The sequence below is a fragment of the Brassica napus genome, chromosome C4 (assembly GCF_020379485.1).
Source record: "Brassica napus cultivar Da-Ae chromosome C4, Da-Ae, whole genome shotgun sequence".
NCBI classification, from domain to species: Eukaryota; Viridiplantae; Streptophyta; class Magnoliopsida; order Brassicales; family Brassicaceae; genus Brassica; species Brassica napus.
This window is the reverse complement of record NC_063447.1, coordinates 46,933,211-46,946,256: the sequence shown is the minus strand read 5'-3', so window position 1 is coordinate 46,946,256 and position 13,046 is coordinate 46,933,211. Positions and strand designations below refer to the sequence as shown.

The window sequence follows — 13,046 nt, the reverse complement described above, 5'->3', positions numbered from 1 at the left end:
TTCATAATCATAACCATAATACTTCGAATATATGATAATATATGTATATAATTATAATGTATATATCTAATTATCACGGACAAGAAAGATTCTCACAAACTTATTTGATAGAAATAAATTATATTTAATGAAATAGGTTTGGACAATTTTCAAAGAAAAAGTTTTCTCGATCTTACAAGAAACTCAAAATTGACCGTTGTAGTATGCATTCGGTTTTTTCTTTAACATTGTGATAAACTACAAACACTGTAGTTACTTAACAATACAACACAGGCTTTACTTTCTGTACAAAAGGGAAAGCTGTGGAACTAAGAAGGGTTTTGTTTCCCCGACTTTAATTCTAAATAGATTCATGAGAAGGATCTATGAGAGGCTCGTTGGATTCCTCAAGACATTTTGAGGGTTTCTTCGGAGGGTACAACACATAGTGTTGAAACATGAAAATGAGATCGAAAAATATCGTGACCTGCAGAAAGATATGTTTGGTCAGTTATAAGAAAGAAAAAAAACAGAGAAAGAAAGACTACGGCTCTGGATTTTTCTTACTAGTGAGAGAAGAGTCTTCCCAATGTTCCCATAGAAATTCACCCAAGAACCTAAAAAAAACGAACAAAAGAAGATAGTGAGTGTTAGTTTATGCGCAGCAAACAAATTAAAGCAAATGACGGAAAAGAGATTTGTTACCTTGGTCAATCGATTGAACAACCATTTGGAGATAATTAGAGACTCCTCCAGTAAAATCGAGAAGAATATTCTCAATGCTCCACCCGACTGTGCTCTTCCTAGTAAAGTTCATCTTCGCCTGTGAAGAGACAGATAAATGAATCCATAGTTAACACAGTTTCAAAACCAATTGTGAAAAAAAAAAACTAACTAAGCTTCAGAATCGTTTCTCACCTGTGGAATGTACTTGACGCATGTCATGCATACCTGAATCGAGCTATTATAACAATGAACATTATCATCAAAAGGTATATCCACAAATATTTACATCTTTCCATTACAGATTAAAAAAAAAAACAAGGAGTTATCGTTTCCTCTAATAAACGAATAGGAGAATGTTGCGGTTTCTCAAGGAGTTTTGTTAGTTTTTTCTCGAAACATCTTAATAGGATAACTCGCTAGTCAAATGCTTACTTGAAGAGGGTAATGAGCCAGAGCCAAGAATGTGTAGGCAAAGCAATGAAGAAACAAGTAGCTCCAAATCCCCAGACAAGGATGACAAGACCTGTAGCACATCTTGATACTTTTTGAGTTCCGCGCTGACAATATTAAGTCACTTAGAAAACCATCATAAGATTAAAGAGAGAGAGAAAAAAAAAGAACAGCCCATATATAAAAGGAGAAGACTACTCACTTCGTAGATACAGATCTGGAAGAGGGTAAAAGCTGTCATACAGACAGCATGGATTGAGAATGCAACATCATTTGCAGCCACAGGTATCATCTGGAGAAAATGATATATATTTTTTAACCTTTCAAGTTAACAAAAAATACCTAAGCAACTCTCCTAAACTTTTATCAAAAAAAAAAAAAAAAAAGTTAACAAAAAATCAGATACGAAAGGAATAAAAAAGCAGAGGGGAAGGAAAGAGATACTACCTCTTTGTCTCCATAAAGGTCAAAGTACTGTTTCTGAATAAAGGGGCTAAAGTAGAGGCAGACGTTGTAGATCATATACGATGAGTGCTTTGTGAAATTCAAAAGAGCAAAGTCGAAGTTCAATCCAACAACACTTGAAAAACACCGAAACATACAAAATCAAATTTCCGACGCAAAGCCCAGAAAGAAAGAAAGAAAGAAAGAAAGAAAGAAAGATGAGATTACCTTTTCCTTTTGAAATTCAAAAGGAGCTGAGGGTAGAAGCTAATCGACCACGAAGCAAACGTGATCCATCCGACGATCTCGTACAAGATTTCTAGGGGGATCGAATTCCACGAAGCCATATTTGTCTCCGTCTGATTCGATCAAAAGCCTTTTGACGACTGTTTTTTTCTTCTTTGGAGGAGATTGGACGAGAGCCGCTTTAATAAAGCTTAAACAACAGAAGCAATATGATGATGTCGTGTCATGACGGCCTTGGAGACTTTTACGCTGCGTAAAAGATTCCACTATCTGAACCTAACGGTTAAACATGGGTATATTCGTATTTTGGGAAGGCTCACCCACCGACCATTTTTCTTTATCGTCAGTTTTTATGTTCAAATTAAGAAATCGATGGGGACCTCCCAACACCCACGTTTTTTTTTATTTAAATATTGTGTTAAACTTATCTTTTTAGTTTTATTATATTTTTATAGGTTTGAGGAGGTGCGAAGCCAGAAGTATTATTTTATGGGTGCATTATTGATAAGAAGAAACAAAAGAGAGTTAAACTTAATAGGTGCATAATATGGTTTTTACCATTTTACCTAACAAATTTTAATGGTTTTAACTTTTAAGCATAAAAATTTGAATCTTATTATTTGTATGGGTACCTAGCGCTGCCTTCGCCCCTGAGTTTAAGTATAAACCTATCTTGTTGGGAATGTCCTAAAATCATTTGTACTTACTCTTGTTAAAGTCGTAACGTCGAGGTTCGACAATCGTATAAAATTAGGTGGTTATAATGTTTTGCTAGAAACTGCTTATAATCTATGGATTGAGAATCCATTACTAATTTTATATGATCCTACAGGGTCACACATCTAAGCAAATTGGATTAATACATAAATTGGAGTTTCATTTTTAGATATTATATATATTTGATATATATAATTACAGTATACATGTTGGATGTGAATTGTCTTAATATGATTAAGTCAATTAACATAATGGACTTGGGCCATTCTCATGTTTAATGAGATTATGTCACGTAACACACACACACATATATATATATATATATAGATATATATATTGCTTGAAAGTGAGATAGAGGCTGGCCGCATAACGTCTCAGCACGAGACAGAGAACGTGTTCTCATAATCAAAAGAAGAAAAGTGTTTCTTCTTAAAACAAGCAATGGTGAAACCCTAATAGCTTGAGATTTGATCTCGACGGCACTAGCATCCTGTATCGATCCAATTTGTGTGCGTGTGGATACCGGTAGAGGCACGACATTTGGAGTGCTAGAATTCTCGACTTGGTTTATTTATCTTTCCGCTGCGAGTAACCAGGTATATCCGAAACTCTAAGATCTAAGTTTATTTCAGTATTGACATGAGATTCTAGGCAAACTAAATTCATAGGTTGATTTATAAATAGTTATAAACCGGTATGAATTTCCAACAGTGGTATCAGAACCTGCTTGTTTAATACTGAAATTGTTATTGTTTGAACTTGATATGTTAGCTTGTTAATAGAAACCCTAATTTGATTATGGTATATTACGGTATAATGATATTGATTTATAACTAGAACTGGCGTATCAAGTTAAACAATTAGAACATCTGAACGTCCATATGAGACACACGCTTAGGTTGAAGTGCCTTTAAAACTAATGTGCTTATGTTCAGAATAAGATTATACGAACGTTGTGATTATTGTAATCAATTAGTTTTAACATGCTTCTGTCTCGTAGTGGTTTTATGCATAACTCGTATGTGCAAGATGCATAAATTATATTTAGCACATGTGTATAGAGTAATAATCGATTGCTTGTCTAAATTAATATATGTATTTAAGATATTATATCAAAGAGTTGATATAGATTCGGTTAAATCGTTTAACGCATTTTGATAATTTTAGTTATAATTCTAATTTGATTAGAACAAATTCTAAGATTATTTAATCAATAATTAATAATTTTAATTAGATTAAATTAATTTAATTATTTATAATTCAATTAAAATACACATAAGATATGTATTAGTTATATTTATATTTTATATTAGATATAAAATTTAAATATAAATTAAAATTGAATTAAAATTTGATCCTCAATTAATTTCAAGTATTTTTGATGTCTATCCAATCTTATCAACTATCAAGGTTCGTTTCGTTGTAAGATGGGCTTGCCAAAGTAAGGTGTCTGCAATTACATGAGTGAGGTAGATGGTAACGGTTACCATATGAATATAAGATTGGTTTACTTGACTAAACTATCAAAACAATTTTGGGTTTAGAGACATAGGTTGGATAAGACATAAGATGTCATCTGACAACCAAGAATTATATTGGATATAATTAGCAAAGTGTTGCTTACCTAAATAGCTTTATATTCGGGCGATGAGCCAAAGCTCACTCGGATTATAGTGAAATATGGATCTTGGATTATTATATTCAATTTGAGGAAATGTTTTGAGTATAATATGAGTTTTCTTAATTGTTGAGATTTCTTTAATTCCTGAACATCATATTAACATTTCCCACTCTTCTATTCCAGAAATGTCAACTCCCCACTGTTCATTCTCATTACGATCTGTCCTTGAGCAGGACAAATTGAATGGGTCAAACTTCCTTGAATGGTATCGAAACCTCAGAATTGTTCTCAAACAGGAGAAAAAGGACTATGTCCTAGAGAAGGTTCTTCCTGAAAAACCTAAGACCAATGTCCAACATGCTGAACGAACTGCTTATGATAAGCATGTCAGTGATATGGTCGATGTGTGTTGTCTTATGTTGGCAACCATGAACTCAGATTTGCAGAAGCAATATGAGAACGTGGATTCACCAATTGACATGATCACTAGCCTGAAAGGTATGTTTCAGGAGCAAGCTCGAACTGAGAGATACCAAACGGTTAAGTCTCTCATTGAGTGCAAGCTACCAATAGATGGTCCAATTAGTCCACATGTCATCAAGATGATGGGTTATATTGATAACTTGGCTAAGTTGGATTGTCCTATCAGCCAAGAGTTGGCGACTGATCTCATTCTACAGTCATTGCCGTCAAGCTATGATCAGTTTGTTATGAACTACAACATGAACAACTTGACAAAGACTTTGACTGAGTTGCATGGGATGCTTAAAACAGCTGAACCCAACATTAAGAAGGATACCCCAAATGTTCTTATGGTACAAGGGGGTAACAAGTTTAAGAAACAAGGTAAGAACAAAGGAAAGGGTAAGTCAGGCTGGATTGCGAATCCAAGCAAGCTTGAGCCTTCTCCTAAGTTTAAGTCGGGTCCTTCTAATGTTGATAAGTGCCATTATTGTAATGGTTCTGGACATTGGAAAAGAAACTATGAGAAATACTTGGAAAATCTGAAAAATAAGAAGATTTCTGAAACGTCATCTTCAGGTATTTATGTTATAAAAGTAAATGTTACTATTTCTGATTCTTCTACTTTGGTATTTGATGCCGGTTGTGATGCTCATATTTGTAGAAATATGCAGGGCCTAAACAGCAGTAGAATCTTGAGGAAAGGACAAGTGAACCTGCGTGTGGGAAATGGAGCAAGAGTTGTTGCATTAGTTGTAGGAATATTTCATTTGTCTTTGTCTTTATGCATGGTTTTGGAAACTAAGAATTGCTACTATGTACCTGCTATAAGCAGAAATATTATTCATTGTTTGAATTCGGAAAGATTTCATTTCGATTAAAGACAAGCGTTGTTTATTTAATCATTGTGATATCTTTTATGGTAGCGGTCCATTAGAGAATGAAATTTATATTCTAGACCAAAACATGCATGTTTATAACATTAGTACCAAAAGATTCAAGTCTAATGGCACGAATCAAACTTTCCTTTGGCATTATCGTTTGGGCAGCATAAGTTAGAATCACATTTAAAAGCTTCATAGTGATGGACTTTTAATCTCATTTGATTACGAATCACATGAAAAATGTGAATCTTGTTTGTTGGGTAAAATGACTAAAGCTCATTTTACTGGAAACGGTAAAAGAGATAAAAACTTATTGGAACTTACACATACTGATGTATGTGGACCAATGAGTATAAATATTAGAGGAAAGTATCAGTACTTCATGGTTATGTTTATTTAGAAACATAAGTCTGAATCTTTTGAAAAGTTCAAAGATTTTCAGAATGATGTACAAAATAAGTTTGACAAGAAAATTAAAACTCTTCGATCCAATCGAGGTGGAGAATATTTGAGTCAATCGTTTAATGATCATCTGAGAAAATGCGGAATTGTTTCACAACTCACTCCTCCGGGAACACCACAGTTGAATGGTGTATTTGAAAGGAGAAACCGAACTTTATTGGATATGGTTTGTTCAATGATGAGTCATGCAGATTTTCCATTACCCCTTTGGGGACACACTCTAGAAACGTCTGCGTTTACGCTAAGTAAATGTCCATCAAAATCAGTCGAGAAGACACCATATGAGATGTGGACTGGAAAGGTTCCAAATTTGTCTTTTTCTCAAAATTTAGGGTTCTGATGCTTATGACAAACGTATGTTTACTGATAAGCTTGGACCCAAATATGACGATCATTACTTTATTGGTTGTCTTAAAGAAACCAAGGATTATTACTTTTACAACCCCACCGAGAACAAAGTGTTTGTTGCTCATAGTGGTGTTTTCTAGAGAGACATTTTCTTTCCAAGAAGAACAGATGGAGTAAAGTACAATTCGAAGGAGTTCGAGAAATGCATGAGGTTCTTTTTCTAAATGAAAGACATGGGACTAGCTGCTCATATTCTTGGAACAATAATCTATAGAGATAGATTAAATAAGCATATTGGATTATGTCAAGATACTTATATCGATAAGGTCTTGCACAGATTCAAAATGCATGATTTCAAGAAAGGCTTCTTACCAATGTCTCATGACATAACTCTCAGCAAGACTCAGTGTCCTTGTACACATGATGAGCAAGAGCACATGAGTAGAAACACATGTGCTTTGAGTATAAAAAGTAGATATACCATTCTGATCTAGGTGAAATTCACTGGACATAAGGTCAAGATTATCCTCAAGTATTTAAGAAATATAAGGATAAATTTGGTCTATGGAGAAAGTGACGAGCTTGCTGTAAGTGGTTACAGCGATGCCAGTTTTTCAAAATGACAAAGATGGTTTTTGATCACAAGTTGGTTTCATCTTTTGTTCTAATGGAGGAGCGGTGAGTTGGAAGAGTTCCAAGAAAAGCACCATAGCATAGTCTCAATGGATGCAAATGTTGTTGATCCATTGACCAAGCCTCTTCCATGGCCTAAGTATGAGAGTCATACTGCAGCCATGGGTATTAAGTATATTAAGATGTGATCTTGATTTTAGTAGGAGACTTTATGTTTATGATATGATGTTCATATTAACATACATTGGTTATGTTTTCAAATTAATGAAATTGTTTCAGAATTATTTGATTATTAGATGATTAAATAAATGTCCCAAAAATAATTTATAACATTCTTATAGGTCATCAAGTACATGACTTGATCATGAAACCCTATAAGTGAAAGATGCTATAAATTATTGAGGTTCCTAGTCAAAGTTGTTAACGTAGGACATTAATAACCATGAATGGCTAGTATGTGAGGTGATCGATGACTAAGTTTCATGGAGTCATTCAATATGTGGTATTGAAGTCAATCACATGGATATGTGTTAGAGAACACATGATCGGACTGACCCGCTAACGAGAACTCTACAAGATTGTTATATGAGTGTCATAAGAGTTGTTCATTACGACTATAGAGTATAGTCCTTAGACCTGGGTTCGTCATGATTCTTTACTTGTGGATTAGTTCACTTTGACCTTGTCAAACGTCAGCCGTAACTGGTGATTATAAAGGCATTGATTAGGTGTTCTATGAAGTGTGTAAGGAACAGGGATGGAACAAGATGGGATTTGTCCCTCCCATATAACGGGAGATAAATATCTCTGGGCCTATCAAAGATTTGATACTGGTAAATGCATGGCCGTGCTCAAACGAGGTGAATGTCAGTCGTTTGTTTTTATCAGTCTAAATCAGAGTTCGATAAACATGATCTAGCTTAATAAGGATGACACTGGTTCTTGCCTTATGCTGAGATCGAGACATAGAGACAAAAGGATTATAAGAATAAATGATTCTAGTACAAGTGGGAGATTGTTGGGAATGTCCTAAAATCATTTGTACTTACTCTTGTTAAAGTCGTAACGTCGAGGTTCGACAATCGTATAAAGTTAGGTGGTTATAATGTTTTGCTAGAAACCGCTTATAATCTATGGATTGAGAATCCATTATTAATTTTATATGATCCTACATGGTCACACACCTAAGCAAATTGGATTAATACATAAATTGGAGTTTCATGTTTAGATATTATATATATTTGATATATATAATTACAGTATATATGTTGGATGTGAATTGTCTTAATATGATTAAGTCAATTAACATAATGGACTTGGGTCATTCTCATGTTTAATGAGATTAGGTCACGTAACACACACACATATATATATATATATTGCTTGAAAGTGAGATAGAGGCTGGCCGCATATCGTCTCAGCACGAGACAGAGAACGTGTTCTCATAATCAAAAGAAGAAAAGTGTTTCTTCTTAAAACAAGCAATGGTGAAACCCTAATAGCTTGAGATTTGATCTCGACGGCACTAGCATCCCGTATCGATCCAATTTGTGTGCGTGTGGATACCGGTAGAGGCACGACATTTGGAGTGCTAGAATTCTCGACTTGGTTTATTTATTTTTCCGATGCGAGTAACCAGGTATATCCGAAACACTAAGATCTAAGTTTATTTCAGTATTGACATGAGATTCTAGGCAAACTAAATTCATAGGTTAATTTATAAATAGTTATAAACCGGTATAAATAGGTGCATGGTTTTTACCATTTTACCTAACAAATTTTAATGGTTTTAACTTTTAAGCATAAAAATTTGAATCTTATTATTTGTATGGGTACCTAGCGCTGCCTTTTTTTTTTTGTAACACTCCTAGCGCTGCCTTCGCCCCTGAGTTTGAGTATAAACCTATATATCACTGTATTGTCAGGGATAATTAATCCACATGCGTAATTTCTAAAAAAACTAAGACGTTGATTTTCTGTTTCCGACTTCTGGTTTACGGGGTTGAGTATTCGATCTCCAAAATAAATAAAAAAAAATTTAGATAAAAATAAAATCATTTACTATCTGAGAATTATGGTCAAATCTAAAAGAGTTCTCGCCTACGATTATATATATAATAGATTCTGAAATCCTATAGTAGACTCTGAAATCTGACTTGAAACATTTTTAACTAAGAGGTAATTAGACAAAACGAGGGTTTCAATAAAATCTTACTTTTGCAGAAATAGACCGCCGCAGAAGAAAAAAGAATGTGGATATTCGATAAAGTGAGAGAAAAGAAATATGTGAAAGTTCAAAATATAAAAGAAAGGGGAAAAAGAGTCATTGCCTCTCATCTTGGATACGCCACCGGTAAAAAAAAGTTGGTTTGAATTAAAGAACAAGAATTTAGTTCTCAAAATCTGATTTTCTTCAACGGTAAACTCATGATTTACTAACTAAAACGGTTTCAAAGGACAGAGTTAAAATATGAAAAATCTTTTAAGTAGTTAACCAAGATGCCAGAAGATGTTTTCGATTAAGATCAATACAACATTACTTTTGATATCTTTAATAATTTCGTTTCCGATTTCTATTGCATTACAGAAAACCTTGTTTTATTTTACACTAATCTATATATTTTCATTAAAGAGTATCTTGACATTATTCTAGGGTCTATTTGTGAAATAACAAAAAATAAAAATTAGTTTTGTAAAGAGAAAGATGGAAAAAGATACGAAGAGAAAATAAGAGAAATATGTAATTTTGGTTAATTAGTGAAGTATGGTTTTTTGTTTGGTTAGTGAATGCAATTTTCATTATTTTAGTTACTGAATTACCTGAATTTTTTGGTAAAATAATAAATCCAAAAATTTCCATGCTCTTATTTAAGATACAAAAAATATAGTTTTTCTGATTATATTGGTTTTTCAAAAATCGTCTAAAATAACAAAACCCTCTTTCCTTTTCTCTCTATTATTTGTTTGTTAATTTCTAGTGATTATAGTTTACTAATTTCCATAACTGAGTGTATAAAAGCTAACATTTGTAACAGCTAACAACTAAACATTACAGTGGTCAACAGGATCACAATAGTTGATCACGAAATTCATAATAATTGTTCGTACAAATAATTATAATAGTTTAACTAATCCCTCAGTTCCTAAAAGATTTTATGTTTTAGAATTTTCACAAATTTTAATAAAACATATTAAAACTTAGCTATAAATGCATAGTTTTTGTAATTTTATTTTTTTTATATTTTTAAACCAATAAAATTTTAAGAAATGCAATTAATGTTCTTGAACTTTACAATTTCATATTATTAGTTGACAAAAATTACATTGAAAATATAAAATATGTATTTTTTTGAAACAAATTTTTTTTTTAGAATATAGATCTTTTAGGAACGAAAGAGAGTATATTGTAATTTAATAAAGCCGTCCTCATAGTGGAAATTACTTATCACACACGTCGATGTACTTATCACGCATGACAAGAAGACTTTAGTGGAGCTATAACAATATTATAACCTCTTATATCAGTGATCATAAGTGGCAACGTACACGCCACGTAAAGGACTGAATCGCCATTTGCTTTGCAATTAAATTTTGGTTCGGTTTCGGTAAAAGCATTTTGGGTTGATTCGGTTTGCCTTCTTTTTTTTTCTCAATCTATCTATCGTCAGTGGGTTTGATCTACATTTCTGACCTTTCTCATCTACTTATCGCCGCCATTAGTCTCTTTTGTTCTTTTTTTTTTCTGTCTCTTTTTGTTCAAAACACCTTTTTAGTTATTCCAAAGGGCAGAACTTTTTTTCTTTTTTTGAGCTTATCTCTTTGTAAAATTGATGATTGTAAGGGTACAGAGCGATACAAGAATGAATCCAAAATCAGACTTTTTTGTGCACATTTATACGAATAAAAAGTCCAATACTTAATGAGATCTCAATGGGCACTGTGTGATTTGTGTTGTTGTCTAACCCGAGTGCTGAAGTTGCTCGATGTTGTGATCCCTTTCAACAAGCACGAGTAAAACTTTACTATTCAACCAGATATAATTAATGCTATAAGTGAAACTTTCATACCACATCACAACTCAATTTTTATCAATCTTTATCTACTCTGGGGTTTACAAGCTCTTATACATTGTGATCAGGAGCGTCCCTGGACCAAAACTAACTGAAACATAGGTTTTGGGCCCCCATTTCTATAGGGCCCCCAATTTAATTTTTTTTATTTATGTGGTTAAGTTTAATTTTTTACAGTTTTTTAATAATCAAGAAAAGAGTTTCCGAAAGAAGAAATGGAAAAAATCTATAGAAAATAGAGTAATCGGTAAGAATGCACATAAAAGCCCATATAATTTGTCATATATTCTTGTTTTTTTTAAATATTTTTTATGACTTTAATACCCTTATCTCTATCTCTCTCCTTTTTCCCTTTTATGTATTATAATCTCTTTATCTCTCGTATAGATTCTTCAAATCATCTTCTAATTCAACATAAATCTTTATTTTTTTATTCTGATTCTTTTGACATCCATAATGCTAATCTTATTATCTCACCCCAATTCCAATGTTTCTAATTTCGACTCACAATCAACTTTTAGATAATATATACGTTAGTAGGTATTTTATTACTTACTTGCTATTATTTAGATTTTAATGGATTCTTAATCGATACATGAAGTGTTAGCTGTTACAAATAGTTTTGGGGCTATTTGATAGATAACTAATTAATTGTTAATAGTTTCATTAACTGATATATGATTTGTTAGTCGATACATTTGTTTGATACATAGATTGTTAGATGATACTGAAATTATTAGCTGATATGTTAGTTGATATGTAGATTGTTACCTGCTATGTAAATATTTAGCTGATAAATCTAGAGTTACTTGTTTTCGATAAAGCATAGAGTATTTTCGCCCGCACAGTGTCAAAAAATTACTCCTTTTTGGATTATCCATAATTATGGGCTTTCTTCTGATTTGGACCTTAATTGGGTATCTTTCACGCATTCACTCTAGAAAATATTATAAGTAAACTGGGACCTACAATTAATTTACAGAAAAAAAAAGTCAAAAACAAATGCTAATTTTCTATAGCAATGTTTATTTTTCTCTATAGCAACATTCCTTCTTCCTTCTCTCCTCACGATTCATCATTCGTCTTCTACTCTCCTTTCGCTCTGTTTTTGTTTCGTTGAGTCTTCTTCTCCTTATGATGACATGTATGTATTTTTATAGTTTATGTTTGTAACTTAAATCTTTCTGTATTTAGCAAAAAAAAATTAAATCTTTCTGTTGCAAAAAACACTTTTAACACTATAATTTTAAGAATTTCTACAAGGAAAACACAGTGCCAATTAGGATCCGAAAAAAGAAAGCAGAAAAAAAGATTGCTATAATGCTAAGTATAGGCAGGGCCCCCATTTTTGTTGTGTTTATGGCCCCGAGTATTGCAGGAACGCCCCTGATTGTGACTGGTTATATATAGTCTAAAGTTTTTAGCTTTAGTTGGAGTCTTGAAGAGCTCTCTTTGCGTAGCTATGACGCGGTTGAGATAGAACCCGGTTTATTGGCGACGTTAGGACAGCATTTGGGGAGGTTAAGGAAACCGGAATTTTCGTTTAACGAGTTGTTATTCGACAAAGAAGTCGTTTCGATGTTAAGCTTCTTGCACTGGTTTGGTTGAGTTGAGTTTGAGAGGATGTAAAAACTTGACAGGTTCAGTGTTGTTGGTTTCTCTGAACAAAAGCTGTGTGAAGCTGAGGAATTTAGATATTGTAAGTTGTATATTGATTCAGGCTGATGAAGTTGAAGCTTTTGTTCACAAGTCACAATGCTTGAAGAAGATCCTAGTTGAAGAGAACAAGATTACGGAGGCTGCCCCGAAATGGGCTTCGAGTTAGTTGATTGAAGTTTTTTTTTTTTTTTTTATTTTTTTTATTTTTTTTTTATTGAAGTTGTTGCTCTTGATTGAAGTTAGTTAATTGAAGTTGTTGCTCTTGATTCAGATGTTCATTGGTAATTAACTGGGTTAGTGTTTGAACAAAAAAGTGCTTTAGCCATACACAACTCTATGACGTAT

At 32.9% G+C, this 13,046-nt stretch overlaps 1 protein-coding gene across 1 annotated transcript; it reads right to left on the bottom strand.

Annotated features, from left to right (window-relative positions):
* Positions 1-103: 103 nt before the first annotated feature.
* LOC111205398 (cystinosin homolog) lies at positions 104-2,046 on the bottom strand. Its single transcript, XM_048756250.1, has 8 exons — positions 1,828-2,046; positions 1,603-1,735; positions 1,358-1,447; positions 1,138-1,262; positions 898-940; positions 685-802; positions 547-596; positions 104-466 (listed from the first exon to the last, which is right to left on the bottom strand). Exons 1-8 carry the CDS (start codon positions 1,944-1,946, stop codon positions 341-343), a joined length of 804 nt encoding a protein of 267 aa, XP_048612207.1. The 5' UTR covers positions 1,947-2,046; the 3' UTR covers positions 104-340.
* Positions 2,047-13,046: the final 11,000 nt, after the last annotated feature.